The sequence below is a fragment of the Hippocampus bargibanti genome, linkage group LG04 (assembly GCF_051943395.1).
Source record: "Hippocampus bargibanti isolate YZ-2025 linkage group LG04, ASM5194339v1, whole genome shotgun sequence".
Taxonomy (NCBI): domain Eukaryota; kingdom Metazoa; phylum Chordata; class Actinopteri; order Syngnathiformes; family Syngnathidae; genus Hippocampus; species Hippocampus bargibanti.
The window spans coordinates 10,500,331-10,523,862 of NC_142737.1; the positions used below are offsets into that span (position 1 = coordinate 10,500,331).

General features: G+C 40.0%; 1 protein-coding gene across 3 annotated transcripts; it reads left to right on the forward strand.

The window, feature by feature from the left end:
* The first annotated feature begins 337 nt into the window (after positions 1 to 337).
* On the forward strand, positions 338 to 21,772 carry LOC148898943 (centrosomal protein of 78 kDa-like). Of its 3 annotated transcripts, none has more exons than XM_088993950.1 (16): positions 338 to 470; positions 1,049 to 1,318; positions 1,397 to 1,572; positions 2,075 to 2,147; positions 2,284 to 2,387; positions 3,553 to 3,727; positions 3,824 to 3,937; positions 4,143 to 4,207; positions 4,288 to 4,375; positions 5,218 to 5,308; positions 5,384 to 5,447; positions 5,533 to 5,691; positions 5,767 to 5,844; positions 6,249 to 6,424; positions 15,668 to 15,809; positions 16,566 to 21,772. In XM_088993950.1, exons 2-16 carry the CDS (start codon positions 1,057 to 1,059, stop codon positions 17,088 to 17,090), a joined length of 2,292 nt encoding a protein of 763 aa, XP_088850076.1. In that variant the 5' UTR covers positions 338 to 470; positions 1,049 to 1,056; the 3' UTR covers positions 17,091 to 21,772. The 3 variants fall into 3 exon arrangements, with proteins under 3 accessions (XP_088850076.1, XP_088850078.1, XP_088850077.1); XM_088993952.1 differs by having other exon boundaries at positions 6,300 to 6,424; XM_088993951.1 differs by having other exon boundaries at positions 5,399 to 5,447.
* The last annotated feature ends 1,760 nt before the right edge of the window (positions 21,773 to 23,532 follow it).

Genomic DNA, 23,532 nt, shown 5'->3' on the forward strand with positions numbered 1-23,532 from the left:
TGAAATTGAAACGGATTTACGTGGGACAGGATATTCGAGACAGTCTCTCTTCGTCAAAGGATGCAACAGCTTAGTTTGCTTTCAAAATTTAGCTTGTAGCAGACGTGCACATTTTCACCATGGCATCCCTGATACACTGATGAAAAGGACACTTTGATGCTCTCCTCTTTCATCTTGAACTGCCTCATATGACAAAGAGGGTGCAGAAAGTGTTTGAGATTGAAAATTGTCTGTTGTGTAGTGTCACATAATTTGTTATTTTGCTTTTTTGTTCGCTGCGTAATTCATCCGATAGGGTGCGCCCAAGTGTTACGCATTAAGTGGAACGTCGCGACGTCGTAGAACGAAGAAGTTGGCGTCACTTTTTTTGAAAGGTTTACTACCATTTGTGCCAAATAACAAACCCTCGAAGTTGCCAAACGCTTCACCAACGGGAACTAAACAGCCTGAGTTATTTCGTGGACATTCAGGTACGTCAAGGTCAATAATGTTTTCAAACATCGGATGGCATTTCAAGTGAGATGTTGGTGTTAACTATTCACAGCTAGTTGCTCACACTCGATGCTTTTCATCACGACAGTTGCTAGGAGGCGAGCGTTCATGCAGAACTATAATTTATTACTTAAGGTTCCCAAACGTTTTGGGCCCAGAGAGAAATTTCCAAGCACTCGTCTCACATTCAGACCGACAAATGAATATAATAACGATCAAGTGCATTTCATAAGGATCGTTTACCAACCAAAATTTCCTTGGAAATTAACCAAATTCAAAATAACCAATTCATTCTTTATGCATCTTCACACGCTGATCTGCATTGCTAACACTTGGAAATGGGCTGCCGACAGAGCTTTAAGTTTGTAAAAGTAAAGCCAATATTGCCTTTTTAACATCTTCAAACAGTCAAGTGATTTTTAAACAGCTTGTGAGTCTAATTTATCTCATATGATTCGAGTCATTTATTTAAAACAATCTCGAATTGAACATTAAGACCTGCATTTTGAATGTAGCTTTGTAGTAAAATATGTTTTTAATTACCCACCTCTTCCAGCCAAAGCAATGGTTCAAGAAAGTGTTCTGTTCAAAAGGCGAGGTGCTCATGACTTCATGGAATACTACACATATGCCTGTAGCAAAGAGCAAACCATCCCCCTCACTGCTGTAAAAATGCATCTCAACCAAGACATCCTGGACTTCAATGGAGACAAGGTCAAGTTGTCCGATTGGCCTCCCATTCTGGAGTCCATCTCTATCAATAAGCACCTTCACGAGATTTCAATTACTAGCACATACCAGACAAGCCACGGGTGTGGAGATCCAGGTCAGACTTAAAAAGGACACAACATTGACTTTCGTTGAGTCCAGCTTTGCATCGAAACTTCTGTCTTTTACGTCACAGATAGAAAGTACTACAAGCCTGTATTCAGAAAGAAGATACCATCTATTCGCTCTAAGGACATGACTTTCAAGTTGTGCAAAGCTCTGAAGGAGTGCCTGTCGCTTTCTACAAACTTAAAGACTTTGAAGCTAAATGGTCTTCCTTTGAGGGAAAGAGACCTTGTCAACTTGACAAAGGTAAGAATGAACCACAGCCTAGATTCAACCGTACAGCATATCATTGGTTTACATGATTACACTAGTAAATAAATGTAAATGTGCTTTCACATGCATCACACTTTTACCGTTAATGTACTCAAATTGCTTTTAACGGTTTAAATAAGTCTGACTTGAAAAAGTCACTTAATCTTAATAATAACTACCAATGCTCAATAATGGACTAATGAATAGCATTATTGTTGAAGTCCAAGCAACACGTGGACAGAAATATAACAGTACTGGCAGACACCTTCTTTATCTTCCGCAAAGAATGTAAACTATTACTTGTTCTTTCAGAGTGATTAAGCCCTTCTCCGCAGTGGGCTAAGTGCACACAACACCATAAGTAGCAACACAACTTCGCCCGGGGCGGAGTGGCGGGTCGGAATGCATTAGTGGCATTTCTCTGCATTTTAATGGGGAAAAGATTATCTGAGAGGAAAAGAAGCATCTTAATGCCTAAAATGCTGTTCCATTTCAGGGTGTTGCAAAAAGTGTTTCATTGGAATCAATTTCCTTGGCAAACTGTCCTTTCGCAGATGACGGCTTGGAAGGTACGTGTTTTACATAGTTGTAATGTACAGAATCCGAAAATAGATTTCATTAATCTGACACAATTATCCTTTATTAATTGGATTATATTTATCTCATTTAAGCACAGACTTTATTTCCTCCCCCGATATGTTTCAGTTATTTGCCAAAGTGTGAAGTACTCAACAAGAATCAAAGAACTAGATTTCACAGGATGCAATATCACATGGAGAGGAGCTGAACATCTTGCCAACATTATCAAGGTGAAATTTGATGTTCACTCTCATGTCGCTTTTCCTCAAATTTGCCAGCCACATGCATCTCACATCTGTTGTCTTATTAAGATAAATGTTAACAAGAACCTACGGGTAGTTCACGAGGAATTCCCTTCACATGTCTTGCATGTAGACCGACTTTGAGTTCATTTTAGTTGACATTTTTCGCTACTCTTGTTGTATTTTTTTTAACTAAACCCTTTCATAGTTTAGTGAATAAAGAACACATCAATCAAATAAATACGTACAGTACTGTATAGAAAGTTATTAGCATGCCCGTGAGAGAACCCTTCCACCGGCATAAAATCTTGAATCGTACTTTGTCTCCATCTACTGGCAGACAAAAATTACTGGAACTGGCTAAAGTAACGAAGCAGGCGCTGTTTTTTCCAGAATGTATGTCGACATTTCCACACAAAGAGAAGTCATCTAAAATTTCAATCGAACATAATTCTTATGAATATTTGACGGTTTTCCTCGTAATGTTATGACACTTTTGGCCGGTGGGGAGGTTCTATATTTCCTCATTACAGATATTTTTTTTTCTTTCAAGCAGAATGAGACATTCTTGACTACTTGTCCACCACTTGATTAATATTTTGGGTGCCAACACTTACACTTTATTTTCTCAACTATTTTTTACGTGGCCTTAATGTAAATGTAACAAAACGCAATCATATTTTTTGTTAATTTTGTGTCTTTGGTGGCACAATCTCTATTGTCTATTATCGCATCTTGAAATTGAAACGGATTTACGTGGGACAGGATATTCGAGACAGTCTCTCTTCGTCAAAGGATGCAACAGCTTAGTTTGCTTTCAAAATTTAGCTTGTAGCAGACGTGCACATTTTCACCATGGCATCCCTGATACACTGATGAAAAGGACACTTTGATGCTCTCCTCTTTCATCTTGAACTGCCTCATATGACAAAGAGGGTGCAGAAAGTGTTTGAGATTGAAAATTGTCTGTTGTGTAGTGTCACATAATTTGTTATTTTGCTTTTTTGTTTGTTTTTGACACCAACATGGCGCCGCGGGAGTGTCTGTCTTTCCAGCATCTCCTGTATTTTGTCTTTGCTGCTGTGAAATGTACATTTCACCACTGTGAGACAATAAAGTCTTATTTTATCTAATCTAATGTATTTTGTTTCAGCATCAGGGAGTACAGAGGCATGGCTCCGCCTGGGCACAATCTTTGAGGTATCAGCAGCCGAAATTGGAGGGCATGGGAGGTCTCCGCCGTCTCACACTGAACTGTAACACTCTGATTGGGGACCTGGGCGCTGCTCGTCTTGCACGTGAGCTGGCCGAAGACCTCTGGCTAAAAGGTTAGAAGGTGGAAATATGACGATGGCAAAGGAAATGTTTATATTATTGTATATCCCTCAATGTAATTCTTTGTATGTTTTTGGTGTTTGGAGCAGCTGTGGACCTACAGAAATGCGGCCTCTCCAATCGCGGAGCTTATCATTTGCTGGAGGTGTTGAAGACAAATTCTACTCTTTGCGTACTGGATATTCGGAATAACCCATTAGTTGGTAAGAATCTATCACAGGTGGTCACTTTTTGTGTTAACCATAGTACACTCTTTGGGATTTTTTTAAACATTGTATTACATTCACTGTCACCATTTTAGTTCATGAATTTATAATCTCAACATGGGGCAAAAAGTTATCACCTCTAACAATTTTAATGAAATAAAAATATTTATATGTTACATGATATCTATCATTTCTGTTTTAGATAATGCCGTAATTAAGACTGTAATCGAGAAAGCACTAATGAGAGCTGAAGCACAGACACCTCAGGTGAGTGGTTTTTGCTATTGTACGACAATCGTAGACTAAAGAAAAAAATGGCTTCATGTGTATTTCCTTGTCCGCTCCAGTATGGCTGGATCACGCCCACCACCAAAGAGCAACAGAAAGCTTCATCTAAGCGGCGCGTGGTGTCCAGGGCATCCATAGAAAAAACAGGTACAATTGATATTTTCTCCTCAATTGTACCTGAACAACAGCTGAAAAAAAGGCAAATGCATGTTGTCCATGTTGGCGCTTTGTTACAGCTTCAGCTGTTGTTTAAGCGCTATAGAAACCAATATGTATGGATTGTATTGTGTACAGCCGTCCCCATTTTAAGCTCAGATAACTCCAAACTCATGTAACTTGGGAATTAACTCTTTTTTTCTGATGAAAGAACAGAGTCTAAGGTTTCTTACGCTGCATTGAATGTTTATGTAGTCCTCAAAGTCAATATTCTATGGGTCCTCCAATTTGAGAGATGTGAAAAAAATGGAATACTATTATTCCATAAATAAAAATCCATAACAGTATAGACCACATGTGTCAAAGTCAAGGGACGGGGGCCGAATCTGGACCGCCACATCATTTTAATCGGCACGCAGAAGCAAATCAAGCATCTCAAGTTGCATGATGCTTGCTGAAGTCCGAACCAAAATTTCTAATTATCGTATGTAAACCCCAATAACAGTCATTATTGACTTCAAATATATTTGAAAACTAGTTATTCATCAATTTGTTGTGTGTTCTGGATGTAATATGTGGAGGAGATGAAACTGGAATGTTTCCCCACATTCATTATGCCACTCCAGAGGAAACCGTAACTACAATGTGGCCCATGGCAAAAATGAGTTTGACAACCCTGCTATAGACTTTTGTACACTTGTTCAAGTCTAATGGGCTACATAAAATGATGTGACGAGATGGATTCCGACATTGAGTTTGGTATTTGTGCTAAAGCAATAATTTTCAGATTTCTGACGCAAGTGTGAGACATGTCGCTCTTTCTTATCTTGCAGTTCCTCAAAAAATGACTTGTGCTGGTCAACAGTCCACTTCCTGCTCCAGACATGGACCTCATCATCCCGCTGCACGTGCTGGACACCAGCGGTGAGGCGACTGTTTCGCCAGTTAGTTCCAAATTTAATAAGAAAACACACATAGCCTAGCATTCTCATGTTCCAGGGGTTTTTCTCCCAGAGATCCAAAGGACCACAATTTCCAGTCGGCGCAGAATCTTCGAGGTCAAGTATGCTTGGATATTTCTATTTTCATAACTTCTTTTATATTTGCCACATTGTCGTTGAAACACTCTTCTGACCGCATAAAAAAAGACTTCGTCCATCGTGAGGGTTACATTTGAGTCCGATTCGGAAGAAGAGGAGGAAGGCAACAAAGAAGACGAAGGTGAGGCAGCGGTGGCAGGAGATCAGAAGCCATCCCAAGGCAACCACCGGGACAACGCCATTTCAAAACCGATTGACCGATTGCAGGTAAGCCACATCTATCTACCTGGAGGTTAATTGCTTGAACTTTTTTTAAAGTCCTTTCTTGTACTTGTCCTATAGATGGCGCTACAGGAATGTCGTTTGAGATTGGGAGAGGAGCGCAGGGCCAGACTTAAAGCTGAATCTTTACTCAGAGAGGTACTGTTAGTACCATTATCCTTTATCTACACAATTATTGTTATGAAATAATGTGCTTTGCGGAGCTCAACATGGCAGTAGACTGGCTTAGTGTTAGCACGTCTGCCAGTCCAATTGCGTCAAAGTGATTATGAATCAGAATCAGAAAGCCTTTAATAGTCCCACAATGGGGACATTTGTATGAATGTTTGTTTGACTTTAAACTGCGATGGATGGATGCAACTTAACTTTAGTGCATGTCATTTTGTCTCCACTTTTGCTGCCTTGCTCACTGATAAATACCCCACTGAGTCCATTGCATATGTCATGAAAAATAGTAATTTTATTTGCTTTATTATTTTTCATTATTATTAACTTTCATTGTGTGTGTGTGTTAGCTAAACACAAACTGTTTTTTAATTCAGTTTGAGCTGGAAAATGCTCGTCTTCGTGATAACAACAACTCCCTGTCCAAGGCGCTTGCGGCCCTGGGCTCCGCACCGCCAGACCGCAACGCCCTCGAAGACGAAGACGTGCTGGAGAGCATCGAACGCTCTTTCGCCAAGTTCCACGCTTTCCTGGATCTCGTCAACGATGCCGGGTGGGTAACATCGATTCCTGACATGTCTTTTCTCAAAGTGTTCTGTATCACAATCACCAGTCAGTTTTGTGATTCCCGTAGATCTTTCCAAATGTTCTATTAACTCATTCACTGCCAGACGATGTGCAAAAAAGAAAAGTGATCACACCTTAGAGACGAGAGCTAATTTATCACCCAGAACATGTAGTGCCAAATACAGTGTGCACTCCAAAGTTCGTATATTGCATTTTCAAAACAATGTTTCACAATTACTTTGTTACTGGGTGAATATACATTTTGAACTCATTAATTGCCAGACCATGTGCAAAAACGTGACCACTGGCGCGTGTCTGCCGCTGCTCACCCACAGGAAAACTGATCCTGTCACTGTAAAAAACTTGAGAGTTTTGAAAGGCACTTATAAATGAAATTTATTTGTTATTATTATTATTATTATTATTATTATTATTATTATTATTTATTATTACTACTACTACTCCAGTGCCAGGGAGGAAAAGGTTTCTTCAGCCGTCATCTGTACTTCTTTGAAGGTGTCGGACGTTTCGCTTCTTATCCAAGAAACTTTGTCAACAAACTAAATTTGTATTTTATCCCTACAGTACGGAGATGTGTGTGTGTATATATATATATATATATATATATATATATATATATATATATATATATATATATATATATATATAAAATAAAATCCTCGTCTCACCCACCATGGGTGGTGTCTGTCCCCATTTCAGCTCGGGTCCTCTACCAGAGGCCAGGAAGCTTGAGGTTCTGCGCAGTATCCGTGCTATTCCCAGCACTGCGCTTTTCTGGACCGAGGTATCCGATGTTGTTCCCGGGATCTGTTGCAGCCACTCGTCGAGTTTGGGGGTCACTGCCCCAAGTGCTCCGACCACCACAGGCACGACTGTCACCTTTACCTTCCAGGCTCTCTCCAGCTCCTCTCTGAGCCCTTGGTATTTCTCGATTTTCTCATGTTCCTTCTTTCTGATGTTCCCATCACTCGGGACCGCTACATCCACGACAACGGCTTTCCTTTCCCCTTTATCTATGACCACGATATCTGGTTGGTTGGCCATTATCATCTTGTCAGTCTGTATCTGGAAGTCCCACAGGATTTTTGCTCGGTCATTCTCCACCACCTTGGGGGGTGTTTCCCATTTTGACCTTGGGGTTTCCAGTCCATACTCCGCACAGATGTTTCGGTCGATTATGCCAGCCACCTGGTTATGGCGCTCCATGTAGGCTTTCCCTGCCAGCATCTTACACCCTGCAGTTACGTGTTGGATTGTCTCAGGTGCCTCTTTGCACAACCTACACCTTGGGTCTTGTCTGGTGTGGTATATCCCTGCCTCTATGGCTCTGGTGTTCAGGGCCTGCTCTTGGGCAGCCAGGATGAGTGCCTCTGTGCTGTCCTTTAGGCCAGCCCTCTCTAGCCACTGATAGGACTTCTTGAGATCAGCCACTTCTGCTATGGTTCGGTGGTACATCCCGTGTAGGGGCTTTTCCTCCCATGATTGTCCCTCTTCCAGCACCTCATTCTCTGTTCCCCATTGACTGAGACATTCTCTGAGTACATCATCCGTTGGAGCCTTCTCTTTGATGTATTCATGGAGCTTGGATGTTTCATCCTGGACAGTGGCTCTCACACTCACTAGTCCCCGGCCTCCTTCCTTACGGCTTGTGTACAGTCTCAGGGTGCTGGACTTGGGATGGAACCCTCCGTGCATGGTGAGGAGTTTTCGGGTCTTAACATCCGTGGTCTGAATCTCTTCCTTTGGCCACCTTATTATTCCTGCAGGGTATCTGATCACTGGCAGGGCATAGCTGTTTATTGCCCGGGTCTTGTTCTTGCCATTGAGCTGGCTTCTGAGGACTTGCCTCACCCGCTGGAGGTATTTGGTCGTAGCCGCTTTCCTTGTTGCTAATTCGAGGTTGCCATTGGCCTGTGGTATACCGAGGTACTTGTAGCTGTTTTCAATGTCTGCTATTGTTCCTTCAGTGAGTGAGACCCCTTCAGTGTGGACTACCTTGCCCCTCTTAGTCACCATCCGACTACATTTCTCCAGCCCGAATGACATTCCGATATCACTGCTGTAGATCCTGGTTGTGTGGATCAGGGAGTCTATGTCCCTTTCGCTCTTAGCATACAGCTTGATGTCACCCATGTAGAGGAGGTGACTGATCGTAGCTCCATTTCTGAGGCGGTATCCATAGCCTGTCTTGGCGATTATCTGGCTGAGGGGGTTCAGTCCTATGCAGAACAGCAGTGGGGAGAGTGCATCACCTTGGTATATGCCACATTTGATGGACACTTGCGTTAGTGGCTTGCCATTGGCTTCAAGTGTGGTTTTCCACATCCTCATCGAGTTTGCAACGAAGGCTCTCAGGGTCCTGTTGACCTTATACAACTCCAAGCATTCATTGATCCATGTGTGTGGCATCGAGTCATATGCTTTCTTGTAATCAATCCAGGCTGTGCACAGGTTGGTATGTCGGGACCTGCAGTCTTGAGCGACTGTTCTGTCAACCAGCAGCTGATGTTTGGCACCTCTAGTATCTCTACTAATGCCTTTCTGTGCTTTGCTCATGTATTGATCCATGTGTCCACTTATCTTAGCCGCAATGATGCCTGACATGAGCTTCCATGTTGTGGAGAGACAGGTTATTGGCCGATAGTTGGAAGGAACTGCACCCTTTGAGGAATCCTTCATGATCAGGATTGTTCGCCCTTCGGTTAGCCATCCTGGGTGAGTCCCATCCATCAGCAGCTGGTTCATTTGTGCTGCTAGGCGCTCGTGGAGAGCTGTGAGTTTCTTTAGCCAGTAGGTGTGGACCATATCCGGGCCTGGTGCCGTCCAGTTTTTCATACCTGAGACTCTTCCTTGTATATCTTCCGCTGTGATGGTAACTGGGTTCTGTTCAGGGAGGTTGCTGTGCTCCTCTTTCAGAGTCACCAGCCATTGTGCACTGCTGTTATGTGCGACCTCCTTCTCCCATATGCCTTTCCAGTATCTTTCAGTTTCCAGCCTTGGAGGGTCTGCTCTGCTGTTAGAACCCTGCCACTGAGCGTACACTTTCGCAGGTTGTGTTGCGAACAGCCTGTTTATTCTTCTGGCCTCATTCTCTTTCGTGTACCTCTTTAGGCGACTGGCCAAGGCCTGGAGCCTTTGTTTGGCAGTTTCGAGTGCTTCAGGTATGGTTATCTGCATGTACCTCTTGGGTATTGGCCATTTATTCACACCTCTCTGGGTCTCCGTCAATTGACTCACATCTTTCCGAGCCGCCTTGATCTTGGCCTCCAACCGTCTTTTCCATGGTGGGTAATGAATATCGTGGCTCTCATGGTTGCTCTTGTAGCCAAGCATGTCTAGGATCACTGATGCTGAGGTGTATATCAGCTCATTGGTTTCCGTGATCGTTCCGGTCGGGATCGTTCTCAGTGCTGCATTCACAGTTTCCATGAGACTTTCAGGTGGTACTTCACATAGCCGTTGTAATCGGTGCCTTCGTTGCCCAGTTTTCATTCTTGCCATGATCTTATCTCTCAGGTCATTTGCTGCCTCGCTCAGCATTTCATTTATTGGGGCTGGCTTCCCAATCTCATTATTCATTGGGGCTTGCCTCCCAATCTCTGGTTGAACCTCTTCCTGTGATGTGGCAGCCTGGGGCCCTTCACCTCGGAATTTGTGTTGTACCTCATCAATCATCAATCAATGATAGCAATTGCCGTTTGTGGATATTGGAACACTGAGCTACTAGTTGTTTCGTGGTCAACCGTGACTGTGGGTTTCGAAGTACCCATTCAGCCCCCATTCTCCGCATGTAACCCCTCTGACTAGGGTTGCTTGAGTAGTAGCATTCCAACAGAGCCATGTTATAGCATCTCGTCCATCTCCGCTTTGTTCCAGTAGCCCATTTTTCATCAGGGTGCTCTGGTTCCCCAGCACCTGACGCAGACCTTGTTTGGCCGGGCGACGTCTGAGCCAGCATGTCATTCCATTTATTGTCTCTCATCATTGTATGAGGTAGGCATTAGCGTGAAGGGTCTTGCCCAAGGACCCACACTGGATGATGTCATTGTGCTCATTTGTGCTCATTTTCTCTGCCACAAGTGGGATTCGAACCCTCGTCTGCCAAACCAAATGCCTTATCAACTGAGCTATCCAGCCGCTTATTTATATATATATATATATATATATATATATATATATATATATATATATATATATATATATATATATATATATATATATATATATATAGAGAGAGAGAGAGAGAGAGAGAGAGACCACTACTCTACGACTGAAAGCTTACACAGACCTCCAGTGCCAGGGTTTTTATCATTTTCACTCAAATTGCAGGTCTCACTGAATAAAGGGTTTTAGGACGACTGTACATTAAAATTCAATTCAGCGTAAGAAACCTTTTCCTCTTATTTTTTCAGAAAACAAGCGTTCCTAAGTTACATGGGTCTGGAGTTATCTGAGCTTGAAATGAGGGCCGCTGTACAAAATACAATACAATACATATTGATTGATATATAGCGCTTTAAAAGCAGATGAAGCTGTAACAAAGCTCTAAAATGGGAAAAGGGGAAATGCTGCCCCCTCGTGGAAGGGAAAATACTGCCAGAGGTCTGACCAGCGCTTTATCGGCACCTCTGCAAGAAAAACCAAAACCCGAACAAATTCGGGAATGGCGCTCCACATCATACTTTTCAATTCCCAAATGAATTTAGAAATAACAGCCAATGAGTTAAGAATGGTTAAAATAATAATACTAATAATAAATAAAAATGCACTGTGGCGAATGACAATGACATTAAATTCAATTTATTGCCTTTGTTTTGTTGAATGCTTAAGATGAGAACATTCAAAGCAGCTAACAGTGTATTACAGTTTCAAACAGGCTGTTTTGAGATTTAATGATTGTACTTGGTCTCATTCTCATCTGCAAGCATTCATGCTTTTCCTGATTGGAAATTATTTTCCATTACAAGCTGCTTTCATCAAATTTATTTTCCTTTATTTTACACAATAATACTGGGTTCAATTAGTCCACAGTGGAATCTCCAATTCCAAGTTAACCTCTGCTTTATGGACAGATACACGGTCAAAGTCACTCATCTTTTCTTGGCATCGATATAGTTTCTCAGGCACTTCTCTATTTTTTCAGTTTGTGGCTTTCCCCCCCCCACTGGCCAATGACCGAGGTCACGGAGGATTCATTTGGGTGTTGTTAGGGGGAAGTACAGTACGAGTAGGATATGAGGTGGTTGTTAACCTTTCGTTTTGCAATAGCTTAATTTTAAATTTAAAATAAATGTACTATACCAAATAAGTTTGATTTAGTTAAAAAAACATCACAAGAATGAAGCGGATAAAATATTACATCCACCAATGAATTAATAAAGTCCCTTGGCCTCAATCAGTTGACCTAAAAAAAAGTAGCAAACATGCAGGCCACGTGATTTAAAATAACACCACTTGATTCTCAGCTGCCATCGCTGGACTGAAAATGAAACTCAGAGCACCTATTCTTGACGCCGATGCTGCTCATTCACTCCCTTCCTTGCGTGATGGTCATTGTGACCGCCTCCTCCGGTATTTTGTCGACCGGGTTGAGTGAACGCTGGCGCATGTGGCTGCCGCTGCTCACCCGCTGAAAAAATATCCTGTGACTGTAAAGTGTCTTGAGAGTTTTGAAAGGCGCTTATAAATGAAATGTATTATTATTATAATTATTGATGTACTTTCTTCAACCATCACTTGAAATTAATGGAACAAGAGTCGAACAAAAGTTTCTCTTTCATTCTGATGCCTATTGAAGATGTTAATACAGTAAAGTCTCGTTATATCGATATCGGATATATCGATAGTCCTGGTTATATCGATACCATTTCTATGCACGCGCGGAGAAAATTACATGCAAACAGGGTCGGATATATCGATAGTCCCGGTTATATCGATATTTTTTCGGACTCCCTTGAATATCGATATAACGAGACTTTACTGTATATAATTTTGTTAATGTTGTTATTTGTATCATTTTTTTATTATTTTTGTAAATATATTTTAAAAACGAGCAACTTTGAAAATTGCCAAAGACACATTCCAAGAAAACTTGAATCGGATACTAAAATACTAAAATCGGGAGAAAATGAATTATGCATTTAATTTTAATGCAGATTTTTATTGTTAAAAAAGAAGTTAAATGCAAAATAAGTATGTTATCATTTTTAAATGTGTAAATAATCATTATTTTACTTATACAGTGATACCTCAGCTTACGAACTTGTTTCCCAGAAAGTGTGTGTAAGGTGAAAAAAACATTTACTTCCCATAAGAAATCATTAAAAATGAGAATAATCCGTTCCCAGGTCCCCATAAAACATAATTTTCTACTAAATATCCACATAATATACCTTATTTTATGTATAATAAACGTGCTATTGGATTGTAATTAAAGAAATAAACTGTACTGTATAATAAAGTTGTTTTATTTACCTTTGTGATGGTCATTGATAGAGTTTTCTCTTGATGATATCCAAGTGAAGTTGCTGTGCTTTCTCGGCAAAAATATACTCACTAACAACCCCTGCAAATTGCTTTTTGTTAATCTGAATCAACAGAAGTTTTTCAACCTCTTCTATTGCCCGAGACTGTTGCTTAGACAACACAGAAACACCCATAGCCACAAATGATCTCCTTCTTCTGCTCGACCGTAATTTTCTTTTGTGTCCTCTTCGACTTAACACTAGCCTGTGGAGGGGTCTTTTTCGGTCCCATAATAGCAAAAGTACTCCACTCGATAGCAAACCACGTCTGCACTCAAAGGGGGTGTGGAAAACGCCACCGTGGCGCTGTTCGACCGTGTGGTTTGGCGTTCATCTGCCGAAAACTAGTCCGCCTGCCACTGTGGCGCTGTGTGGTTCAGTTTGCCCGCCGAAAACTAGTTCGTATGCTTAGATTTCATATTCTCGCGAATTTAATGTTCATAAGGTGAAAAGTTCATGAACTAAAGCGTTCGTAAGATGAAGTCTCACTGGACGCTGTTTCAATCCAATTACGGTAATAAAATTGTGTTAAACATACACTCTGGAAAAAATGTTTTAGAAGACTGCAAATTGTCCATTTTCTTTCTTTGAAAATCAAGCCGCTCAAATTCTGCGAAGAACCCCTCCCGCACACTTTTTGATGCTTGAGTTTTGTTTTGACGTGACTATTACTTTTGCTTCACCAGGTGGTCATTCTAAGATGAGGATATCTCTTAATCTTTATGTGATCAAAAAGTCATTAACATATAATGGATCACCACCTTTTTTGTTTTTTTTGTCGATGATTTATCTCTTACATCTTCTACTACAATTTGGAGACACTCTTTGACTGCTCCCTTCTTGTGCTTTACGCCCTGCAATAAAATCAGTTTGATATTGAGCAAGTCGGTTTGTTGAATGTCTTCATTGGTGCAGGTATTTCATTCCTTATCTGTTGGTATGTTGGTTTTTTGTTTTCATATGTAATCCTGCAACATGACATGGTGATGACTCATTTCAAATAACCTTTTTTTTTCGCGTCTTGTATTTCATCTTGTGCTACAATGTCGCATGCGACACATGAATGAGACACTCAGACCCCAAAATAATTCACTGTCTCTCTCTTCCTTTAACTCATTCGCTGCCATTCTCAAATTTATTCGGGAGTTGAAAAGTGGAGCGCCATTCCCGAATGTGTTCGGGTTTTAGGTTTTCTTGTGGGTTCCAGATAAAGCGCTCGTCAGACCTCTGGCGATGTTTTTCCCTACCACGGGGGGCAGCATTTGCCTTTATAGCTTCAGCTGTAAGTGCTATAAAAACCAATATGTATTGTAATAATAATAATCCATTTCATTTCTAAGCGCCTTTCAAAACTCTCAAGGTCACTTTACAATCACAGGATCAGTTTTTCTGTGGGTGAGCAGCGGCAGCCACACGTGCCAGCATTCACTCAACCCAAAAGTAACTCAAATAGATAGAAAGCTAGCTAGCTAATAGGTAGCTAACACAGTAGATAGCGAGCAAGATAGCTAGCCAGCCAGCTAGACCGCTAATAGATAGCTACTTAGCTAATAGATATCTAACACAGTAGATAGCGAGCTAGATAGCTAGCCAGCCAGCCAGACCACTAATAGATAGCTAATAGATAACTAACAGATAGCAAATAGTTAGCTAGGTATGTATCTTGATAGCTAGCTCGATTGTTGTACAGTCAAACCTCGGTTTTCGAAAGTCTCGGTTCTCATCCATTCGGTTTTCAACCAAAAATGTCATATTTTTTATGCCCCGGTATACAACTGAAATTTGGTTCTCAACCAAACTGGGTGCATCTGAATGCATCACTCGACTACCCTGTGCTTCCTTATATATGTCTTCCTCATTGTCTCATTGTGACCCACGCATTAATATTGTTGTTTTATTTTTGCAAAAATGCTGACATATTTGGTTAAGATCTCCTGAATAGTATGATTTTAAAGCAAGCGGAGGATGGTTTGAAAAGTTAGTGTGCCCTGTGTTTGCCCAAAGACAGCTGGGATAGGTACCAACACGCCCCGTGGCAGAAAGATAGAGAGATTTTTATGTACATATGTTAATGTTGATATTGAAAATTAGTGAAAATAAAAGTTTGTTTTTATAGAGTTTTACACATGACCTGCTCTATCATTAAGTTTTTATCCGGTTTATGCGATGAAATAGTTAAAAAGTTGTTTTCTAGACTTTGAACGGATTAAGATTTTTTACATTGATTTTAATGAAAAGTGTTGTTTCGGTTTTTGAACAAATCGGTTTTCGAACAGGTTTCTGATACGGATTATGGTCGAAAACCGAGGTATCACTGTATTGTGTTTTGTACAGCTGCCCCCATTTCAAGCTCTGATAACTCTAGACCCATATAATTTAGGAATTAACTCTTTTTTTTTCCTAATGAAAGAATAGAATATAAGGTGTCTTACACTGCATTGAATGTTTATGTTGTCCTAAAACTCAATATTCTGTGGGTCCTGCAATTTGAATGAAAATGACAAAAACTCCGGTTCTGGAGTGGACGCATGTTTGCACATCGTCTAGCAGTGAATGAGTTAAAAATGTATATTGACCCAGTAACAAAATAATTGTGAAACATTGTTTTGAAATTGCAATAGACAAACTCTCGTCTCTAAGGTATGATCACTTTTCTTCCATTTCATGCATACGTTTTCACTCAGCCTAGGTCAGCTAGCATCAATGGCTGGGATTGACACGTCAGATTTGACAACTTTGGGAAGACCACAGCTCTCTTCCACAATGGGACATTTGGCCCAATTGAATGGAGCAGCATCCGGCGAACATCGTTCTCGTGATATTCAGGTACTAAATTGTGCTGTCGTCAGCATTTGAAAGGGTCTTGTCATACTTATCTCTGGAACTCACTTCCTCCCAACATTCGTAACATCGATTCTCTTCCCACCTTCAAATCTCATCTCAAAACCCACCTATTTAAAATTGCATTTTCTGTGTAGCTCTTTCTCTTGTTTCTTTTTATAATTGTATTTATTTATTGTGTTCTATTTGTATTTTATTTATTCTAGTACCTATGCTTGTCTGTGTCTGTAAAGTGTCCTTCCTTGAGAGCTTTGAAAGGCGCTTAAAATGAAATTATTATCATCTTTTGAACATTATCTTGATATATGAATCACAATCAAATACTCATTCAAGTATCTGTAAAACCAAACATGAAATGGAGTCCTCTTGCTTAAAATACTGAAAACACCCCCTCATATTTTGTTTTGCCAACTTGTTTTCATTTCAACTGTAAAACGTCTGTGTAAGCTCTCAGCCGTACAGGAGTGGTCCATCGATGAGAAGGTTTCTTCAGCCGTCATCTGTACAATTTTGAAGCTTCCGAAACCTTCAAAATTGTACAGATGACGGCTGAAGAAACCTTCTCATCGATTTCAACTGTAAATTTGCCACACATTCAGAACACTATATCATGTAAAATAACCTTACCACATTATATCTTTTAACTCATTCACTGCCATTCACAAATGTTTTTCCGCTGCCAAGTTCACATTGAAAATGAAAATCCTGTAACTCAAAATAAATCCTCGACTCTGTTTTTAGGCTGCCGGTGCTCACCCTGATCAAATCGCTGACATCAACGCTCCTAAATCACTACCCTCATCCAAAAAGCCTGTGCATCGAAACGGGCTGTTCGACGTGAACGTCCAACAGGCTGCTGCAGCACAAATGGATTTAAATATCATGAGTGAACAGGAGCCGGATCAGTTTTCGCAACCCAAAGCGCAGTACGACTCGGGTTCAGAGGAAAGCTTCACTGGCCAGAGATCCCGTCGTGAGAGTTTTCAGACCCCGAGAAGTCAAGCGGTTGGCGACTTCAGTGCTTCCCATCATAGTAATGGCATTGGTTCCATTCATAGTAATTCATTCCACAGCTTCAGCTCGCGTGGCCGACACAGTGCCGGCGAAATCATGAGCGACATTGCACAGTCAGCGGGATCGCAGAGACTGGCGGTCATACAGCCGTCTGCGTCAGAAAGGTCAGAGCCGAAGCCAAGTCCTGACATTCTGGAGGAGATCAGATCTTTTGTGGGTGTGCAAGGAGACTCGCTTTCTGAATATTTGTAACATGACAAAATTTAGCAGTTCATTTTCATTGTACAGTGATACCTCGGTTTACAAACCCCTTGGCTTACGAACCTTTCGGTTTACGAAAATTTTACCTTGGCATATGAACTTTTTTCGGGATACACACGGAGCTGCCTCAATGAGTGATGTGTCGTTCGCGAATGAGCCTGTTCTTCTAACAACAAAATAGCAGCCGGCTATTTTTCTCCTCTATTCCCGCCCCCAGTCTTCTGTTATAGCCATGTGATTGGTCAAGAACGCAGCAGTGAGGGGGGTGGGGTTTACAGAGATAGAGAGAGAGACAGTGAAGCCGTTCTCCAAAAAGAAAATGGTTGCTGACTTTTTTTTGTCCTCTATTCTCCGCCCCCAGTCTTCAGTGAAAGCCACGTGATTAGTCAAGAACGCAGCAGTGAGGGGAGGTGGTTTAAACATTAAAGAGACGGGCAGATGACAGTGAGAGAGTTTCAACTTTGATAGTTCAAAGGTAGAGTGTAGACTGCAAGGTTAAAATATCCCATCAATCAGGCTCGACAAACAACCTGCACAATCCATCTGTACACTTGATGCAAAAAGCTATCAACCCAGCTAAACAGAAAACAATTGATGAGGAACTAGATAAAATTATTACAGAGAAAGCACCTACAAGGGATCATTCCTCAAGATGGCGAAAGAAGAAGGTTCCGTTCCTCATCAAGTGTTTAATGCTGAGGAAACCGGCCACTCCATTCCATCAAGCCATCGACCATCACAAAGGTAAATAAAACGACTTTATTATACAGTACAGTTTATTTATTTAATTATAATACCATAGCACATTTATTATACGTAAAATAAGGTATATTTTGTGTAGTTTTAAGCCATTGAAAAATAGAAAGTATAAAAGAGTGTTTTATGGGGACCTGGGAACGGATTATTCTCATTTTAATTGTTTCCTATGGGAAATTATTTTTTGGGATACACACTTTTCGCCTTACACACTCTGTCTGGGAACCAATTAAGTTCGTAAGCCAAGGTATAACTGTATTTGACAGGATTACCATCCTACATTTTTAATTGGACAAATTTACAATTGTGGAACCGTTCTCAAGGCGCCGGTCCAGGATTACCTTTTCATGAATTGTTGATCTCAAATGAGGATCAGAGCATTTAAGAACCGATATAACTTTCTCTGAGAATCATTTGTTATTTTCTGCCAAAATGTTTTATTTTACATTTTTTCATCGCTATGTTTCTTTAAAAGCATCTTTTTACAGTCCCCATTCTGCATTTGCCAGCAATACTCGATTAACTCATCATGGGGTTCTCTGAGGCGCTCACTACCACGCAATAAGACCGATTTGGAAAGAATGTTGAAGGAAAAAATAGCCTCTTTTGATAAAGGAGAAAGAAACATCTTTAAATGCATTTCATTCAAAATGGCGGCAAAACTACGTGTTTCATTTATATTTTTAATGCTTAATTCACATTGTCCAGTTGCTATCAATGGACTGCAACCACTTTGAATATCATAGATGCCGCACTTGTTTGGGACGTAGAAAGACTTGTCAAACTCGACTGAGTATCACGAGTGAACACACTGCTTGACTATGCACTTCAAGCCTCCGTAAAAAAAAGAAACTGATCGCCTGCCGTATGATCTAAACTGATACATTGTGGCATCTTGGAGTGAGAACAGTCTGTAAAGAGATGAGGGTGCGGGGGTTGGGTGCCAAACAAAACAAAGACTGAAAAGAAATGTGTGAAAGGTGACCTTGCACATTTTGAAAAAATATATATCTGGGCCAAAGGGATATATTGTCTATCTACATCATGTGTTTGTTTATTTGTCACTTAATCTAACATTGCATGGCTGTAAACAGTAAATGAAGTATTTTTCTTTTCAAAGCTTTTTGACAGATCGTACATTTACAAAATGAACAAAAAAACAGAATTTTTAGTGTTAAACCAAAATTTCCTTTTTTACATATTCGTGAGTACAGTCATTCCTTTTTCATCGAGTAAGTAGAACACGCAAGGAATTTGTTTCCGGTGGAACACGCTGTACTAGTATCGTCATCAAAAATTGTTAAGAGGCACTATACAGTTCTATTTGTGTTACTGTTTAAAGAGTTAATGGCTTGGGGGAAGAAGCTGTTTAAAGGACAACCGACGTCACTTTTTTGTTTGTTAACTGACATCATGAAAACGTTTTATAGCATCTAAAATACCCAAAACACGCAGTATGATATTTTTAGTCAAATGCAAAACACCAATAAAAATGACTTAAAGTGTCCAAAATCTGCAAAAAATTGATCTGTGAATTGGGCATTTTCAGAAAGTTCCCCAGTTCATGACGTCACGCCAATACGTCTTGCATTGCTGCAGAATCAAATCAATGGCTTCAGATTCGGAGAATATGCTTTCTTGTTACACATCCAGTTATGAATATGATTCAAATAGTTCTGAAGAGGAAAGCATACATGTTTGCAATCGATTAAAGAATTTATTCCATGCAATTATGAGGCAACATTGAGGGAAAATTTCTCACCGAAAAAGAGGCATAAAGTGGCCACCTCCGTTTCCACAGGCTGATAAATTCCTTATATGGAGCTTGGACGCCCTCATCTAGCGGCTTTTGGGTGCAACACGAGGTCCCCAGACCAAACAAGTACAGCAAAATACATTGACGTGATGGAAGGACTGCTACAATGCGTCTTTTTTTTCGGTCAGTGGCGTTCCTTTAGTGATGTCACGTACGGACTCGTCACCAACTCAAAAATAAGACTTCCTGAATATTCAGCGTGAGTCTTAAAACGTAAAATATAGCTATATGTGGTGGAATCTTTTTAAAATATGCTCAGTAGAAGTCATTTGAAGCCATTTTGCAAATTATGGACACAACTTGTCCGGAGACGTCGGTTGTCCTTTAAATGTCAAGCTCAGATAACTCCAGACCCATATAACTTAGGAATTAACTTTTTTTCTGACGATGTTTTGTTTTTTCTTGATTGGAAGCTGATAAAGCACTAGCCAGACCTCTGGCAATGTTTTTCCCTTCCACAATTTCCCTTTTTTCCATTTTAGCGCTTTGTTCCAGCTTCAGCTGTTTTTAAGGCACTTCATAAACCAATATGTATTCAGAATCTGAAAAACTTTATTCGTATTTTGTACAGCTGCCCTCATTTCAAGCTCATATAACTCCAGACCCATAAAAATTAGGAAATAATTCTCATTTTCTGATGAAAAAAGAGAATCTAAGGTGTCTTACGCTGCATTGAATGTTTATGTAGTCCTAAAACTCAATATTCTGTGGGTCCTGGAATTCGAGTGATAATGACAAAAACCCTGGAACTGAAGTGAACACATTTTTTTCTGTGTCTTTGTGTTGTCATATTATTAGTTATTTAGTTTTGTTTTTACTTGATCTTACTTCCGGGTTGAGCGTTTGGCTGCCGCTGCTCACCCGCAGAAAAAAATATCCTGTTACTGTAAAGTGTCCCAAGAGTTTTGAAAGGCGCTTATGAAATAAATGTATTATTATTATTATTATTATTACTCTAGTGACTTTCACTGCCATTTGCAGCCTTTTTGTTAGGTACGAAAAAAATCTGCGATGCATCAGGGGCCGCCATAATGGACCCACGAATTAGCAAGGGATTACTGTATCTACCGCCACAAGCGGTTTTAGTGTTTTCTTTGGTTTCTTTCTGAGTGCCACCATATAAAAATGCCATTGACGGTAAAGAAGTTGTTCAAGCTCATGTAGCAAACTCCACAATAATCAGCAATATTTTGGATAAAAAAATATACTCTAGGTGACATGTTAGTGTCTTCTATAGTTCATGTGCTTTGTCTCTCTTGATACTCTATAAAGATATGGGTGACTAAAAATATTTTAATAAACATTTTAAAAATATTTGTGATTGTTGAAAAACAGATACCAGATCATAACGAATTTAAATTGGTCTTCGTGGATGGAGCATAATGTGGACATATGTCTCACATTTAATTTATGGATTGGAACCTTTGACAACATGTCAATCAAACAATGAGAAAGTATAGTTTGTTGCATTTTTGGGGGTTAGAATCAGTGGGCTATCTGTCTTGTTGAAATCACTTATCTTGTGGCTCCAGGACAGATCTTTGACCAACACTATCCTGAAATGGTTAAAATATGTATCATAATTTCTGATTTTGAGAAGGATTACCACTCTATTCCCTTTGAGAGTTTTATTTGCCATAAATTACATACAGAACCGTCATCGGACCATAAAGTTCAATTTGTATTACATCCTGTCTTTATCAGAACTGAATAGTTACTTTTATTGTCTGTTTTATGGTTTGATAGCAACATTTACTGTATGCTACATTGTACTGCGGAGATAAATCATTGTTCCAAACCAATAATTGGATGAACTGCACGAACATGTCAAAAAAAGGCAAGATGTCCCACAGGAATTTTTTATCATTTGATGATAAGACATTTTCTGTGTGATGACCCTCATTCGAGTGCATCACATGCCATTAAAAAAAAAATAATGCTGTCTCTTTGACCTTCTCTGATATCGTATTTACTGTCCTGTGGTTACCCTCAGATTCATTCTAACAAATATCCCTCCAGACACGCTGTGTGTATTTAGCAAACGGTGATGAACTGCGATGACCATTTTCAGGGCTGTGTCCCGACCATTGATCTGTGAGTTTGTACGTTCTGTTACGTCCAATGCACATGTTGTGAGCTTGTGACGACATAGCTATCTTTCAATTACTTCTCCATATATATAATAATAATAATAATAATAATAATAATAATAATAATACATTTCATTTATAAGCGCCTTTAGAATAGAAACTCATGGTCACTTTTTAGTCACAGGATAAGTTTTTATGTGCATGAGCAGCGGCAGCCACACGTGCCAACGTTCGCTCAACCCAGAGGTAACTCAAATAGGTAGAAAGCTAGCTAACTAATAGATAGCCAATACATAGCTAATAGGTAGCCACCTAGAACATCTAGTTAGCTAGATAGCTATATAACTAATAGATAGCTAGCTACCCAGCCAGATAGCTAATAGATAGCAAATATAGATTGCTAGCTAGACAGCCATATAACTAATAGATAGCCAGCCAGATAGCTAATAGATAGCAAATAGATAGCCAGCTGGGTCGCTAGCTTGATAGCCAGCTAGATAGGTATCGTTCACATTTGGGGTTGAGAGTAATGAGTGGAGATGATGTGTGCCTCAAATTTGACAATTTGGAAATTTGTCCTGGTCAGAAACCTTTCATGGCAGTTACATTGAAATAGAGCACGGTTGTTTCGGTTCTGTACAAAAAAAGTAACTTCTGCTGATCTGACAGTTTATTAATATTTGTTAATTTGTAGACAATTTTAGCATTATGGAACTGTATAGCAGCAAAAATAAAATTATGGCAAATTTAAATCTTTAAACAGTTGCCAACGGATTGTAGGGCACACAGAGACGGACAACCATTTGCGCATACATTCACACATATATAGGGAATATTTCAGTGTTCTTTTAACCTGCTAAGCATGTTTTTGGAATGTGGGAAGAAACTGGAGTGTCTGGAGATAACCCTTGCAGGCACGGGGAGAACATAGATAGGAGCAAATTTACAAAATACGTAATCACTACCTTGTCCCAAGAGGAAAAAAATGAAACTGCTCATAAGGGAAAATACACCAAGTCAATACAAGTCAAATACATTCAAGTCAATCAATTCTGCATGTTGAGCCAGCCAAATATAATTTATCTTTAAATTCACACCCAAAAGCCTTGAATTTCTTCAAAAGATGACCCTGCGCCTTATAGGTGAAGTCATATTGAGCCACAACCGTTCATGCAACTACTATCAGAAGCCACCGACTCCATTTTCTCCTGTAGAAGTGGTAGTGCGTAACACCAGCCTCTACTGTAGCGCCTTATAATGTGGTGTGCCTTATATTTGGAAACTTCTATATACATGTATTTATATATTATATTAGCAACACTTTTGTCATTCATTGAAGGTGCGCCTTATAGTCACGTGTGTCTTATATATGCAACATGCTTGAAAATACACCATTCATTGGGGGGTGCGCCTTATACTCTGGTGCGCCTTATACATCGGAAAATACGGTACCGATCTATTGTTAATAGAGTATTAACGGACTCCACACACATTCACATCTATGGACAATTTAATGTTGAATTAATCTAACGTGCATGTTTTTTAAATTTTTCACGCAAGATGGGTTGACCACTCCTTAACCATACGAGCTTGGGGAAAACATGCAGACGTCACAATGAAAGGCCAGAACAGATATTGTCAAATATATAGTATGTGCAGATTCTGTACATTTGAAGGGCCAGTTTAATTAACATTGCCAATATAGAATAACAAGTGCCCCCAGGCCACTTCCTTGTGGCACACCGGAATTAATTTCATCGATGTAATTTTT